General features: G+C 37.2%; 1 protein-coding gene across 1 annotated transcript; it reads left to right on the forward strand.

Annotated features, from left to right (window-relative positions):
- The first annotated feature begins 8,010 nt into the window (after positions 1 to 8,010).
- On the forward strand, positions 8,011 to 15,060 carry LOC134814140 (uncharacterized). The gene is made up of 6 exons (XM_063822180.1): positions 8,011 to 8,169; positions 8,401 to 8,469; positions 8,888 to 8,979; positions 9,660 to 9,848; positions 13,915 to 13,988; positions 14,430 to 15,060. Exons 1-6 carry the CDS (start codon positions 8,044 to 8,046, stop codon positions 14,660 to 14,662), a joined length of 783 nt encoding a protein of 260 aa, XP_063678250.1. The 5' UTR covers positions 8,011 to 8,043; the 3' UTR covers positions 14,663 to 15,060.
- The last annotated feature ends 209 nt before the right edge of the window (positions 15,061 to 15,269 follow it).

Below are 15,269 nucleotides of genomic sequence, written 5' to 3' on the forward strand. Positions count from 1 at the left end.
TTTTAGGGTTCGACCGAAAATGTTGGTCGGTTGGTTAATAGGGAGCAGTCACTGTCATTAGAATTATCAGATTAGGAGCAACAATTAGAATCAAATTGGACATATTGTGTATTGTGAAATCAGTGAAACCTAGAATGGCGGTAAAATGCTAACGCGCCTTGTTATGCGCGCTAACATACTAGCTGCTGAAAATAAAGAAGTATATGCATGATAATGTCGTTTGTCGGCAGCGCCTGCCGATACCTGGATTATATTGTGTATAACTTAGAATTCAGTGAAATTTTTGTCATTCCATTCAGCACCATACCTGTTTTGGGCATTCATCAGTGACTTTTGTAATTTATTCTTAACAGAAGAACAAGAGGAATTAAAATTAAATGAGCCAATTTTACAAAACTCATTCCACAGCCACGCTGATTTATAGATGAATTGTTTAGTTGGAGAAGGTGTGATTAACATATTGTCTTTCCTATGAGATATGGTGAACAAAGAGAACATTGAAATTGGTACTCTTGTCTTAATTATCTTTAAAAATTCCATTAGGCAACGTAGTCTATATAGGTTCTCTACAGCTAGTAATTTATGTTTTGCAAATAGAGGTTTGGTAGACTCCTTAACATAAAAATCGCAACCCAAACGTTGGGAGCCGAACGGTCTAACTCTAGCACATGTTTTGAATTTGTCTACATACCTTTTATGGTCTCCGAATAGAATTCTTATACATTTCTTCTGAGTAATAAATAGTGGTTTTAACTGGATATTAGGAATACCTCCCCACACAGAAATAGCAAAACCGAGATGTGATTCAAAGAGAGAATGGTAAATTTGTTTATATAGTGATTCTGGTAAGCATTTCTTAATACGGTAGATGCGTCCACAAGCACTGCTTAGTTTTTTGTTAAGGGATTGTATGTGTGGTTTCCAACTTAATTTGTCATCAATAATTACTCCAAGGAATTTAATTTGACTAACACGCTTGATTACCTTGTTATTCATGGAGAGGTAATAGCTATCTATATCGGCGTCTAATTCATTATTGTTACGTTTATTTGGAGAGAGGTACATGTAACAGCACTTTTTTACATTAAAACATACTGAGCGTGCTGAATCACTACACTCAAACTTTAAGATTTTATAGTACATGTAATAGGTGAAACGGTTGGAACAGTTGAAACCAACTTAAATGTTTTTTTGAACGCTATTTCCGAATCATCCCCATGACAAAAGGTGAAAGTGCTCCCTTGGCATGTATCAGCGAAAAACTGTCTTGATCACGTGATATGGCCAAATAAATAAGTTGGTATTGTGTATTGATGCTTTTCATACAAACAAGTTAAACCAAATTCTTTAAGTCATGTATCCTGGGTTTGGACAGGATATGTCCGCTTAAAACAGAGGCGGCTATTGAGGGCGTCCAGGCGTCCGTGGACGCCTTTAAATTATTATCTGGTGGCTGGTGCTTAAAATAGAAATAGTAATTAGTAATAGTGTTAGGAAATAACAAATCGCAATATAAAGGTCTTCGTTTACTATCATACGTTTTAATGTAAGCGCACGCAAGATCTTCGTGAAATTTTGTGTTGTAGGGAGTCCAATCCTACCTCTGGACTACTCAGCTGTGCAGTTTTAACACATAGTTAATTGTAAACGTTACAAAGCACATCGTGCGCATCCCACTACAGGTAATCTATTATGATTTGCCTCGATTTGGGGGTCCAGGACCCTTTGAAGTTTTAACTATTGCCTGTTGTGATACTGCGCGGCTGAGATCGTACACGTGTGGTGTCCTGTTTCACCCATGTTATAAGTTTTTGTTTTAGTTTGCTGTCGCCTGTAAAGTGTTACACATTACATTTACAAAGCCCTGTGTGTAATGTTAAAGGTAGTTTGGAGGGATCAGCTTGAGCCGGCTCCCAAGCCCCCCTCCCCCCAGTCCATCGATTGGACCCCCAACAAAACTGCCAGCCAGCTCCCACGAGCCGCCTCTGGCTTAAAATACGTATAATTTCTGAGCAGCTGTGCACAGCTGAATTTTAAAATGTTAAACAGGTGCTTCTTGTAAACAGAGAAATTTGTTTCCCTTTGAATCTATCAAACTAGATGAATTGTTGTAAATACTGAGATCAAACTATCAATCTACAGGCTATCGTCAAACATGTTGCAAGGCGTCATCTTCAGTGACATAAGCCCTAGAAATTGTAAAAAGTTAGTAAAACCCAAAATTCCTTTAAAAATCTGAACACTCTTAAAACGGTTATAAAGTTAAAATTAAGATGTTAGGAGTAATGGAAGGCCAAAAGGATTTTTAGTGTTAATTCCCAAAGGTTTTAAAGTCTTGAGTAGTTGAATATATTTATGTTCACGGACATCCAAAGTTTTAGGACTAGAATTATCAATAATTGACACATTAAAAATTTTGTTAAAATCTTCCCTTTGTCTAAAACCATGATGCTTCTTGTAAACAATTCGTTTTAAACATTTGTTCGAAATTTAAAAGGTGATCACCTTATGGAGTATCGATACTCCATACTTTTAACATATTTGTGCTAAGACGTACCTACAATGTACAATGTACTTCCAGCTTGTTAGTACTTTATATGTTTTGTTTGTTATAGTTTGGAGGAAATTGTCGCCCAACGCGCTGCGCGCATTATCATGCTTGCTTCACTTCGTGAGCGATAGTGATATCGTTGCAAAATTATTATACGAAACGTTGGTATCCTCAATTGTATAAATCAAATGGTAATTCATTTACATGGATGTGGTTCGTTTTTTTCAGGTATATGTTAAATTTAATTGCCCATTATTAATTGACTAGCCCGACGCGGATTACTTTGTAGCACATTTTCGGGCAAAGAGGAGCGCGCTACATGATCGAAGAAATTTAGACGAGTAACATCCGTCAACAATTTAACCAAACGTGCTAAATCATTTTACAGTCGATCTTTGATGCATTTTACTAAAAGGGCCAAGCTAGTTGAAACCAATTTGAATCGATGCACTTTGGACGTTGATTCTTAATTAGTAAAACAAATTTTTAGTAAAACAAATTTAAATTTTGGTATTTATTAAGAACACTACTACTATATTGTATTAAGAACAATCAAAACATATCATATCATAAAAATAAAGCCGCGCGTTGGTTGACTGCCTCAGTATGGTGAATAATTGACGATGTCAATTCATGGCAGCTCGGCGCGGCACAGTAGCGCATTTCGCCGATCTAGCCAGAGATCGCTGTGAGAAGCCTAAGTGCGCGGCGCGGCACAGTAACGCATCGCGCTACAAGTTGATTCCGACGGGTTAAAATGCTCCCCTGGCGAGATATTGACGAACAATTGTTTAGGTCGCGTAATATGACTGTAAAAAGAAGTTGGTCTAATTTCTCGTTAGGGTTAGAGTTTCGGCATATGCTTTTGTTATAAATTGGATTAGGGTTAGGATCAAATTAAAGGGTTAAGTCACATAATATTCGAAAGTAGTTTGATAAATCATTATGCAGATATAATTTTGTCTTACGAGTTACATTGTTGACGGATGTTACTCGTCTAAATTTCTTCGAAGTAGCGCGCGCCACTTTCTTCTCGAAATGTTACCCGATGGCAAGTGCTACGAAGTAGCGCGCGCCGGGTCAGACCATTAACAATGGTCAAGTTACATTGTTGATTGTACGACCCGCCGCGCACGATGCACGAGTGCGCGGCTCCCCCTGTATCGTAGAAACTCTACAGGGCCAGGGGTCGCTTCACTATAGTGAAGCGACAGTGGTGGTCCATGGTCACCACGTGATACAAAATATAATTGTAAATTATTAGCGTTGCGGCTTAAAATGTATTATCTGATTTGGCAAGTACATTTATGATTTAACAAATTCTCTTCTATTTGGAAAATTTGTTTCGATTTTATAAATAAAATTTATGCGTGTATACATTTTTTAATTTAAATTTTAAAAGAGTTGTATAATAATTTTAATGGATTAAAGTATATATTTTTACGTAAATCAGTCATATGTCAATTTGCTAATATATCCAAGGATATGCAATTTTTGAGACTATGAAAACTTTGTCATAAGTTGTATGACCCGCCGCGCACGAGTGCGCGGCTCCCCCTGTATCGTCAGGACGATAAAGTGAGGGTCACAACGTGATACAATGTAGGTTTACAACCTACCAGGACGCGCGCCGAGTTTGACTCGTCGACGGTATAATATATGGAACAGATATTTTACGAGTATCACCCGTTAATTGAAATTTCGAACCACGCAAGGCCAAATAAAGTAAGACCATGTTAGTTTAGTTAAATACATAAAATTTTGAGAGATTCAATAAGAAATTTGTTTGTGATTTCAGTGCCTAATTACTGCAATTACATTGGGCCCAATGGGCTAATAAGAATTTGAAGTAGCGCGCGCCGCTTTCTTCTCGACGGCAACTGCTACGAAGTAGCGCGTGCCGGGCCAGATCATTAACAATGGTCAAATAAGAATATACGAAAATAAATCCAGCAATGGCTATAGACGCACTCAAAAATATAATTCGACAAATAAATTAAAATGTTAAAATTCAGATGTGGCCTGTGGGTAGGGTGTTATAGCAAAAATGGGTTTAGCTTTCCGAGACTGACTCAGACGGTTTGGGATGCAGGCCCCCTCGTCCGGAGATTTCCGCTGGAGGCGAAACTAAACGATATTTTGGAGCCTAGAAAGGATCTGGATACATTTCTAAAGCAAGACCAGAAGCAAGTTGTTGAAAAAACAAATTTTCAACATGTTAAAGTAAGACACGGCCAGGTTAATGAACTCACACAGATCTGAGATCGTTACACATGTCAAATTATTAGGCAGGCGTTCGGCATCAACAAGCAGGCGCTCAATTATTAGTTGTCATACGTTGTATGACCCGCCGCGCACGAAGTGCGCGGCTTCCCCTGTATAGTGAAACGACCGTGGGTGTCGCAACGTGATACAAATTATTAGGTTCAAAAAAGTGGGTATATGAACGCACCCATCTTGCATCAAATAACATGTAATGAACCATTTTCACGAGCCACAAGCCCTTATCCCAAAATACACGTAAATTCGGAGATTTGGTATGCTTCTAAAACCCAGGATTGATAACGCCGACCTGAACCCCGCTACAACTGTTTTAAATGCACGGCTTTCACTGCGTGATTATTTGGTTGGCGTATCAATTAAATTTAAAACAATTACTGGATGAGTATTAAATTTTTAAATTTTTCACAGAACGAACCGAGTTACGTGGGTGCATTTTGATTCTTGACACCAAGAAAACAATAATTTCAAGAAAACAACAATTTTATTTAGTATCAATTAAAGCAGACAAAAATATATTTCATATATATAACTAGCACGAACTTTAGATCAGATATCTTAGGGGACTTGGAGTTAGCAAGAGATTAACTAGAAGGTATATCCCTTTTACAAAGATACGTCGAGAAGAATCCAGGGTGATACAAGATCGGAGAGTGCAGACCATAAAGTTTACGGCGCTAGGTGGCATGCGAAAAGTGGCATGTAACGTATATTAAAGTTTACGCACCCACCTTTGCCTCCTGAATTCTTGGTTGGATAGAAATTTATGCAAACTTGGTCGTTTATTCTCCAAGTCCCTTTGTTAAAAGAAGTAATATTAACTATATCTAGAGCTAGCTTCGTTCAATAATAACAATATCAATATAATCAATATCAATAATCAATATCAATATCAGATAAAACTACCGAATAAATTATTAAATATTAATTAATTCGTTCTGATAAAAATTTGTATAATAACCCCCACACCCACACGAGCCTCCACTGGTAAAATTATAATAATCAAATGAATAAATAATTAAATCCTGTTTACATGCTATGGTAAAAGTGGCCACTGCTTACTAGCAGTTCATGCCCAACAAACATTTATGATCTAGGGAGTGTCAATTAGGTTTAGTTATAAATGCTCATTACAGCAGGTTGCAGAGTTTTACTCCTCTGTATCTCCTGATTGATTTTGTACAATGAGCAAAAGTTGTAATCTGTGTATGATAAAAGCCATTGCATTATCTTTAACCTTTCTTATGGCTGATCTGTTCTGCCAAGTGCTTCAAGAATTTAGATGCCTCTGGTGACATTCCTCCTGTCATACTGGAAACCAGTGAGGTGAAGGTTCCTTTTCTAAATATATTTTCATTGTTATAAATTTGTTGATTCTGTAAAATGTGCTAAAATTAAATTTCTTGTTTCATTAAACATCAGAACTCTTTGATAGTATCCCGTTTTACTGTTCTCAGGCGCTAGAAACATCTGTAAGATGCTCTTGTCACTGTTGGCTTGTGCTTGAGAGTGAAGTACCCTTACATGTGTGAATTTCTTGTCCAGCGGTGACTAAAAAGATTTCACACTGATGTGATGGAACCTCTATTTGTGTGCCATTTTATCTATTGGTGTCGTTTAATAGTTCAAGTGTTGTTTCAACGTCTTTTACAGTCCTGAAGAGTTCTTCGACTGTGTCTTTGAGTGAATTATATCTAAATAACAACTGCGACCCTCAGTGTCCGAATTGTCAGATGCTGGACAACAATTACCATCGAATCTTCTCCTGTTCACTGTACCGCTGTTCCTACAGAGAAACCATCCAAGAGCACTCCACTAGTGACCAACCATGCTGGTCTATCTTAAGAGATGATAGTGATGACAGCATCACTGCCTTCCGATCTCTAGCACAGATCGCCATCGGTGAACTATCATAGAATTGATACTTATAGTGCTCCTTGACCTTCATCCCCCTTCATGTCCTACATCTCCTCATGACATCACTCCCCTTCAGCCTCTACTACTCCTCTAAGCTACTCCATCTACTGCCTCATCTTCTGGACGTCATTATCTTCGAGTTTAGTTGAGAATTCTCAACACCCACTTCCAAGTCGAGTACTCTCGACCCACTTAGTCCACATGCCTTGCAAGCTTACAGCAGAGTATTTGTAATGGTCTAAGTCCCTAATACACTCCAAAAATGGTTCCTCTATACTCAACCGTAGGAGAAGAGACTTAGGTGACTGTATTTTGTTCTAATGTTGGTATTGATATTAGTATGTTCTAGTTTTTACTCCTTTTGTTTTAACGTTTTTATGGTACTCACCTTAAATTATTCTAATGCAGTCACTCAGATGATTTTTAAATCACGACACATAAACAAAGACACATACTCTGCCCACAATAAGGGGCCATAATTTTTAAATTATGTAACAGTATAGAATTATTATTATTATTATCTAAATATAACAAGATATCCACTTTTGAGAGTTAATGTGGTTTTTTACAGACTCATAGGATTTCTGTTAACAGTTAGGTTAAATTTGAGTGAGAGTGCATCAAAGAATTCTTGTTTATCGAGAACATGGTTTCTTAGTGGATGAAGTCAGGTATTTATGAGTCAGATCATTCAAAAGCAGTGCTTTTTTTAACCTCTGTCTGCTGTCAGCTGTTTTGTAGCATTGACTGAGTTGAAGTACTCTATCTTTACAGTTTCCTTCATTGATATTTATGTAACTTTCTACCAAAAACGTTATTGATCGGGAATCGTCTTTCAATTATTTTGGGGAATTTTTTGACTTTATATAACAACGTTGTCATAATGACACAAGTGACTGATCAACCGCTTTATTTGATCTTGTTAAGAATATATTTATATTTTCAGCTTTGGATGAAAACATTTAGGGGGATTTTATTTTTTATTTTCATATCTATCATGCTATTTGTTACTAAATTGCTCATTGTATACTGCCTATAATGATTAGATTTTATCATCATCATCCTTGCTGTAGTTGTGCAGTTTGGAATACTCAGACGACCCACTCTAGCAGCACATATAATTTACCAACGATGGCACAGGAATGGATTCTTCCATGACACTATGCAAAGTATTTTAGGTCCCTTGATTGGTGTATGACTGGTTTCCATTGTGTTGCACCATATTATAATACATATAAATATTAATATTCTGATTGTAGAATTATCAAAATTTCCTCAGTGTAGATAGTTAACTGATGGTGCCTGAGGATAAACCTTATAACCCATATCCTTACGATGGGACTGATGATTTAAGATTCTACACAAAAAGTGGGCTTTTAGGAGCATGGAAAGCTCGGGCCTCCCAATATGCAAAAGAAATGGTTATAAATTATTATATTTTATAATGTTATCATTTTAATGATTATTCTTAGGTATTTTCTTGGCGGAAAAGAAGATCCCTTTACCATAACCGTTAATTTTATACCCAATTGAATTTTCATCTGAGAAATATAAATTATATTGAATATGCTTATTGCATATGTATTTGATATATAATTGATTCAATATTATATGCATTTATATGAGTTTATCTGATTGACATCCTCTCCCAGGATCCTTGGAGCACATACAATTCAGTAGATAAAAACAAATTATCCTGGACCTGGAGGAATGTGTGGGACGTAAGTATTTATTATTTAACATACCCCCCTTGTACCCCTCCCCCTGTACCCCCTCCCCCCTTGTACCCCCATCCCCCCATGTACCCCCTCCCCCCTTGTACCCCCATCCCCCCATGTACCCCCTCCCCTCTTGTACCCCCTCCCCTCTTGTACCCCTCTTTGCAATATCCATTTCTTTAACCTCGAAAACCCACTTGTAGCTACTGATCAAAATTTTGCTGATTTTTTAGAACCGTGAGCATTTTGCAGAAAATATTTTTCTTTCATTTTTACCTTAGCTTTGGTTTGATACCTTAAAATTCTTCCTTTAAGGTCGTACTTTAAGCAAATTTGGTAAATACGGCCCTCAAATAAACATTATTAACTAAATGTAGTTTTGCAACTTTTGGCTGTCAAATATCGAAGATTTCTTGTGCAGGACCCCATGGGAACGTTCATTGGTAGAGATGTGCTTACAGAGGAAGAGATCGAAACACGGCTTATGTGGAAAGACAAGGAGGAAGTTTCTGTGTAAGTTTGCTTTATAATAGATACAGTAAAACCTCACTTTGGCATTCCTCTCTATATCTACAGATCAAATGAGAAGTCAGAATGAAATTCATGATTGATAGCAACTCATCTTCCGAAATTTTCTCCTTCATGAATATTTTATCATTTTCTACAATTCAAACATTACTTTTGAATCACCCTGCATACCGGGTTCCACCTCTTTTTCCCCAAACTTTTAGTCAATTTGCCCAAGTTTGGCCAATTCTTGCAAGAAATGTGATTTATCAGAGCCTGGACCTGGTTAATCACTCGGCTAGTTTATTGCTTCATTCCATGCCTTCAAAGACTAATAAAGTGACACGAGTCACAGTTTAAACATTTCGTCTGTACAATTAAATACAATATAATACCAATTAAATTAATTAATTAAACTTATATTTTGGCTCAATTCTGGTGCTCAGCCGTGCATTTAAATGAAATGAAAAGTCCCTGAAACGTACTAGAGAAACTTTATTAATAAGCTATTTTAGTCATAATTGGTGTAATATCTTTAATTATTTGGTTTCATACTGTACATCAGTATTACCGATATCTTTTCAAGCATAAGTTTCCAGTATACAAGTTTCCAGTATACAGGTAAATTTCTAAGTTTTATTTAATAGTGGTGCTATTTCAATTTATTATTATCATCACATGATCAGGTTTGTAAAGAAAGAGTCGGACTACATGCGTATCCTGCCGACGGATGGTGAAGAAGTGGGAGGCAGTGCCATGTACCACTCAAATATGTTGGAGAAGAAGATAGTGCATGCGCGCATTCTCAACACATTCCAGGAGCCGTTCGAGGTGGAGGACGAGAATCACTACGAGCGCAGAGTTCAGTTTGACTTGTGAGTAAGGCGGAGAAGACGGCATGTTTTCAGTTGTCAAAAGATTTAGGAGTGTGGTCAAAATAGATGTTTTTACTTTTAAAATAAAATACGACAAAGTTTTCAATATGCAAACTTTTATTAAAATCGGTGTTGTGATAATTAGTCGGATCCCAACCGTTCTAAAAGGCTATCTCGTTAGCTTTTCGTGTTAAAAGCGATTTCTCAACGGTTATCACCTCTCTAGATGATTCTTAAAACATTTGGACTTCATTGCATTTTTGAAATAAATGCAATGAGGGCGTTTTCGGCCACACCCTTTTTCAGGGTTTCGCGGTCACTCGAATTTTTGTATTTCAGCCCAGGAAGGTCTTAAAGACTATTCCGATACACCAAAATGTGCCTAATAGCCACATTTATATACAACTTATGAAGCAACATATACCTTAAAATGCTTCGTTTCGGAAATATGGCCGAAAAACGGTTTTTGGCTTGACGCAGTTCATAATTTCCGTGATTTTTGGCATTTCCGCCTAGGAAGGTCGTAGAGACTATTCTGATACACTAAAATGTACATAATGGCCACATTTATATACAACTTATGAAGCAACATATACCCTAAAAGGCCTATTTTCGGAAATGTGGCTGAAAAACGGATTTTTGCCGAGTGAACAATGACAATATTCACAAATAGGCTATTGGACTGTTAGCTAAAACGGTCTTAAAGACTCATGAGCAACACAGCATTTGTCACAAGATGTAAGATGACTCAATTTGTGTCCAGAAACACCTACAAAAATTGGAGAATGATCTACTTTATTGGGCATCTCTCTTAATGGGCCAGGCCAGCAGCATATTTGTGTCTTACTAAATGGCAATTTTTCAAAATTACGGTTTCTTTAGTAAAGGTCAATGGGTCAGTTGCTAACAGCAAATTGTTCGCAATTGCCGACTCATGCACATCATATATACTCAAAAACGCTCACTTTAGGAGTCATTAGTAAATAAGTTTAACTACTGCATGATTTGTGAAAACTCCAACAATTTTTCATTGGCACCTATATAGCCAAAATGTAATGACCAAAATTCAACTTTTTATTTATTCATGCCATGAAACCATATAATTATATGTACCAAGAATACCGGATCTAAAATAAATCGGCACTGGATCCGGGCCAGATTGTCGCTTGACCACTGACCAGTACCCCACTTTATAATCATAATTGACTTCACTGCCTCGACCAATATTGGTCTGTAATCCCTGGATTGAGATCTGTTGGCTGCAGTTTAATTTAGCTCATTTACCATAATAGTAATACCGCAGTGGTTTGGTTCGCATAGATTTTCCCATCGTATGATAATGTGTGTCATTCCCTCGTTTTTTAATCAAGTGGTTACTGGCTAGCTCTTTTTTATTACAGCTGCCTCGAGATCTTATCTAGGGCACTAATACATTAGTACTAGAACATTAGAACTGTAATTATAGAACTTCAGATTAAGATTACTTGGCCGAATGGCAGGGTTCGAGATTCGACTCTAAAACGCTCAGTTTAGGAGTGATTAGTAGATAACTACTGCATGATATGCGAAAACTCCAACTAGACAAGGATCATGCTTAATCAAAGTGTTCCTCGACTTGAACTTAAGTCTTGTAACCTACTGGAGTTTGGGCCACTGAATTGAATACGACCTGATATTAATTTTAGGATGTCGGGAAATTCATTAAGATTTTTATTCTTTGGTTTTTCAATTGTGCTACGAATCCGAGTTTGAGTTGATAACACCGAATTTCCTCTTTGACTCTCAAAGAGAGGAACCAAGGCTTACGTTCCTCTTTTTGGCTCTGAGATCCAACTTTAAGATCGGACTTCGGAGATCCTCGCGTCGGAGATCATGTAAGTGTAACATCAGTACATGAGATTAGACTTTTTTGCTTGATATTGGACCTATAATTAATCTAATTATATATTCGAAACAGCACGGGATGTAACCAAGGTTAATTTAGATAAGATATACCAGCTTTCGGGGTTACAAGACCCCACGAAAGGCAGGCAGAGCATCCTAAATCCTCAATCCTCATGCTATCCTCACGTTGACCATCTAGGTCCAAACTCCAGCCTCTCATTAAAAAACAGCTATTAGGCCCGGGATCCGTCCCTTGTCCCGTAGTGTCCCGTAAGTAAGAGATCGTTCAGATTTTGGTCATTTAGACCCCCTCCCCGCTCTAAAATCCACTTTACCCAATTAAGCTGGAAAAATTTCACATGTGAAACCTAAATAGCTAAATCAGCATCTCGAGACCTTCTAATATAAAAACCCCGTGATCCTACTATAAGCTTATAACTTATAAGGCAATAATATAAAGGCATTGCATGCCGAAATTAAGATTCACTTCAACTGGTGATGTGAACCTGACATATGTTACCTGAATGCCCTCAGTCAAATCTCGAACCCTGCTAATGCTATTCTGCCAAGTAACCTTAATCTGAAGTTCTAGAATTACAGTTCTAATGTTCTAGTATTTGTGCCCATGCCCCAGATAAGATCTCGAGGCAGCTCACAGCTGTAATACCAGAAGAAATAGCCAGTCACCACTTGATTAAAAAACGAGGGAATGACACACATTATCATACGATGGGAAAATCTATGCGACTAAAAAAAAGAATATGGGGTCATTCTGAAGTGGGAACCAGACCACTGCGGTATTATAGGAAATTAGCTAAATTAAACTGCGGCCAACAGATCTCAATCCAGGGATTACAAACCAATATTGGTCGAGGCAGCGAAATCAATCATAATTATAAAGTGGGGTACTGGTCAGCGGTCAAGCAACAATCTGACCCGGATCCAGTGCCGATTTATTTTAGGTCCGGTATTCTTGGTACATATAATTATATGGTTTCATGGCATGAATAAATAAAAAGTTTGAAGTTGAATTTTGGTCTGGCACGTCACACATTTTATTTAAATTGGTACCAAGGAAAAATTGTTGGAGTTTTCACAAATCATGTAGTAGTTATTTACTAATGACTCCTAAAGTGAGCGTTTTTGAGTATATGATGTGCATGAGTCGGCAATTGCGAACAATTTGCTGTCAGCAACTGACCCATCGACCTTTACTAAAGAAACCGTAATTTTGAAAAATTGCCATTTAGTAAGACACAAATATGCTGCTGGCCTGGCCCATTAAGAGAGATGCCCAATAAAGTAGATCATTCTCCAATTTTTGTAGGTGTTTCTGGACACAAATTGAGTCATCTTACATCTTGTGACAAATGCTGTGTTGCTCATGAGTCTTTAAGACCTTTCTAGTTAACAGTCCAATAGCCATTTGTGAATATTGTCATTGTTCGCTCGGCAAAAATCCGTTTTTCAGCCACATTTCCGAAAATAAGCCTTTTAGGGTATATGTTGCTTCATAAGTTGTATATAAATGTGGCCATTATGTACATTTTAGCGTATCAGAATAGTCTCTACGACCTTCCTAGGCGGAAATGCCAAAAATCACGGAAATTATGAACTGCGTCAAGCCAAAAAACCGTTTTTTCGGCCATATTTCCGAAACGAAGCATTTTAAGGTATATGTTGCTTCATAAGTTGTATATAAATGTGGCTATTAGGCACATTTTGGTGTATCGGAATAGTCTTTAAGACCTTCCTGGGCTGAAATACAAAAATTCGAGTGACCGCGAAACCCTGAAAAAGGGTGTGGCCGAAAACGCCCTCATTGCATTTATTTCAAAAATGCAATGAAGTCCAAATGTTTTAAGAATCATCTAGAGAGGTGATAACCGTTGAGAAATCGCTTTTAACACGAAAAGCTAACGAGATTCCGTTTCGTCCCTGACTAAATAGGCAATTCCTTGACCTAAATCGTGTTGTGATAATGGGCAATTCCTTGACCTAAATCGTGTTGTGATAATAGGCAATTCCTTGACCTAAATCGTGTTGTGATAATAGGCAATTCCTTGACCTATAAATCGTGTTGTGATAATAGGCAATGAGAGATTGGAGACGAACCATAAATAATACCCCTCACACCAAATTAATAATATCAATATTAAACAACGAATTATTTGTACTTCAGGAACCACCTTTTGCACCGTGCTACATTCGGACTCTACAAGTACGACCCTTACGAGTGTAAATCTGTTGCTCCTGGTAGGTATTGGGCTGATAAATTACAAACTTTAGATTCAATTTAAATTGAGCCTGTGCCCGTTTTAAAGGGGTGCACAGGCCGCAGAATTAAATAGATATTAGAGCCAGTCTCATGACCGTTCAATAATATTATGTTGATTCTAATTAATAAAATAGGTCACTTAGATGCCACGAATGCAACTGACTAACTACAACTGTTTAACCATTATAATGATCTCGAGTAGTGTTAACTTTTCACCAGTTTAAACATTAGGTAATGCTCTGATTTACTTATATAAAGTTTATTATCTACAGGGTATCTACATAATATACTTATATATAAAATATACACATGTACACCATTGTATATATCTAGCTTATAAGTGTATTAAAGTACTAACTATAACCATTACAGATAACTATAATTAACTAATTAGCTAATTAACTATAATTAACTACCAGGAAGGACCGGTTACCCGGGAGGTAACATGGTAAAAGAGAAGCCAGTATCTGGCCCCAACATACGAGGGAGGTATGCGCGGGACCTGCGCGGCGACAAGGACGTGCTCTACGAATTCACCAACACCAGCGAAATGAGTCACCTGGGCTCCGATCTCGGCTCCATGGGTCACGCCAACGCGGAAGGAAAGTTACAGATCAAGAACAAATTCTTGTACCAGGAAACTTTAGATTGAGTCATGGTGCTGTGACGATAGCTTGAAGGATTTCATTAAATTATTAAAGATAAAGTTCTCCTAAATGGATGTGCAGCTGTACTTTGTGTAGTTAGTAGAACGATGCATCTTTCAGGGAACAGTCTCACCTTTATATTTGCATTGGGGACTCAACATTTAATAGATACACTAATTTCTGTGAAACCAACTTAATTTCAGCATTGTTTCAACTGAATTTCAGCATTTTTTTACCTATAATGCAAACGTTATAGTAATATCTACCCTAGACGAGGGTGGAAAATGAATTTTGGTAAAACGAGTGTATTTCTTCGCTGTGTAATTACGATATTAAAGGTCATTAAGTGATTATATTGGTTGATGTCAAATTTTTGATTTATACTAGCCTAGTACGTTTTGTATATTTTTTCGTTTAACTGATGTTTAAATTAAGTGATGATATGTATGAAAATAAGATAAGTGAAATTCAATACCTGTTAGTGTAACGTTCCCAGTATTTGAAATTTAACAGCAGTTTATCTTCCAGCTATCCGTTTAAATATTGCAGATTGCTACTGGGCAATTTGTAACTGTTACCTTTTTACTAGCTACAGTTCCACGCTGAGCTCCA

Source organism: Bolinopsis microptera, chromosome 4 (assembly GCF_026151205.1).
Source record: "Bolinopsis microptera isolate Bmic1 chromosome 4, MBARI_Bmic_1.0, whole genome shotgun sequence".
NCBI lineage: Eukaryota > Metazoa > Ctenophora > Tentaculata > Lobata > Bolinopsidae > Bolinopsis > Bolinopsis microptera.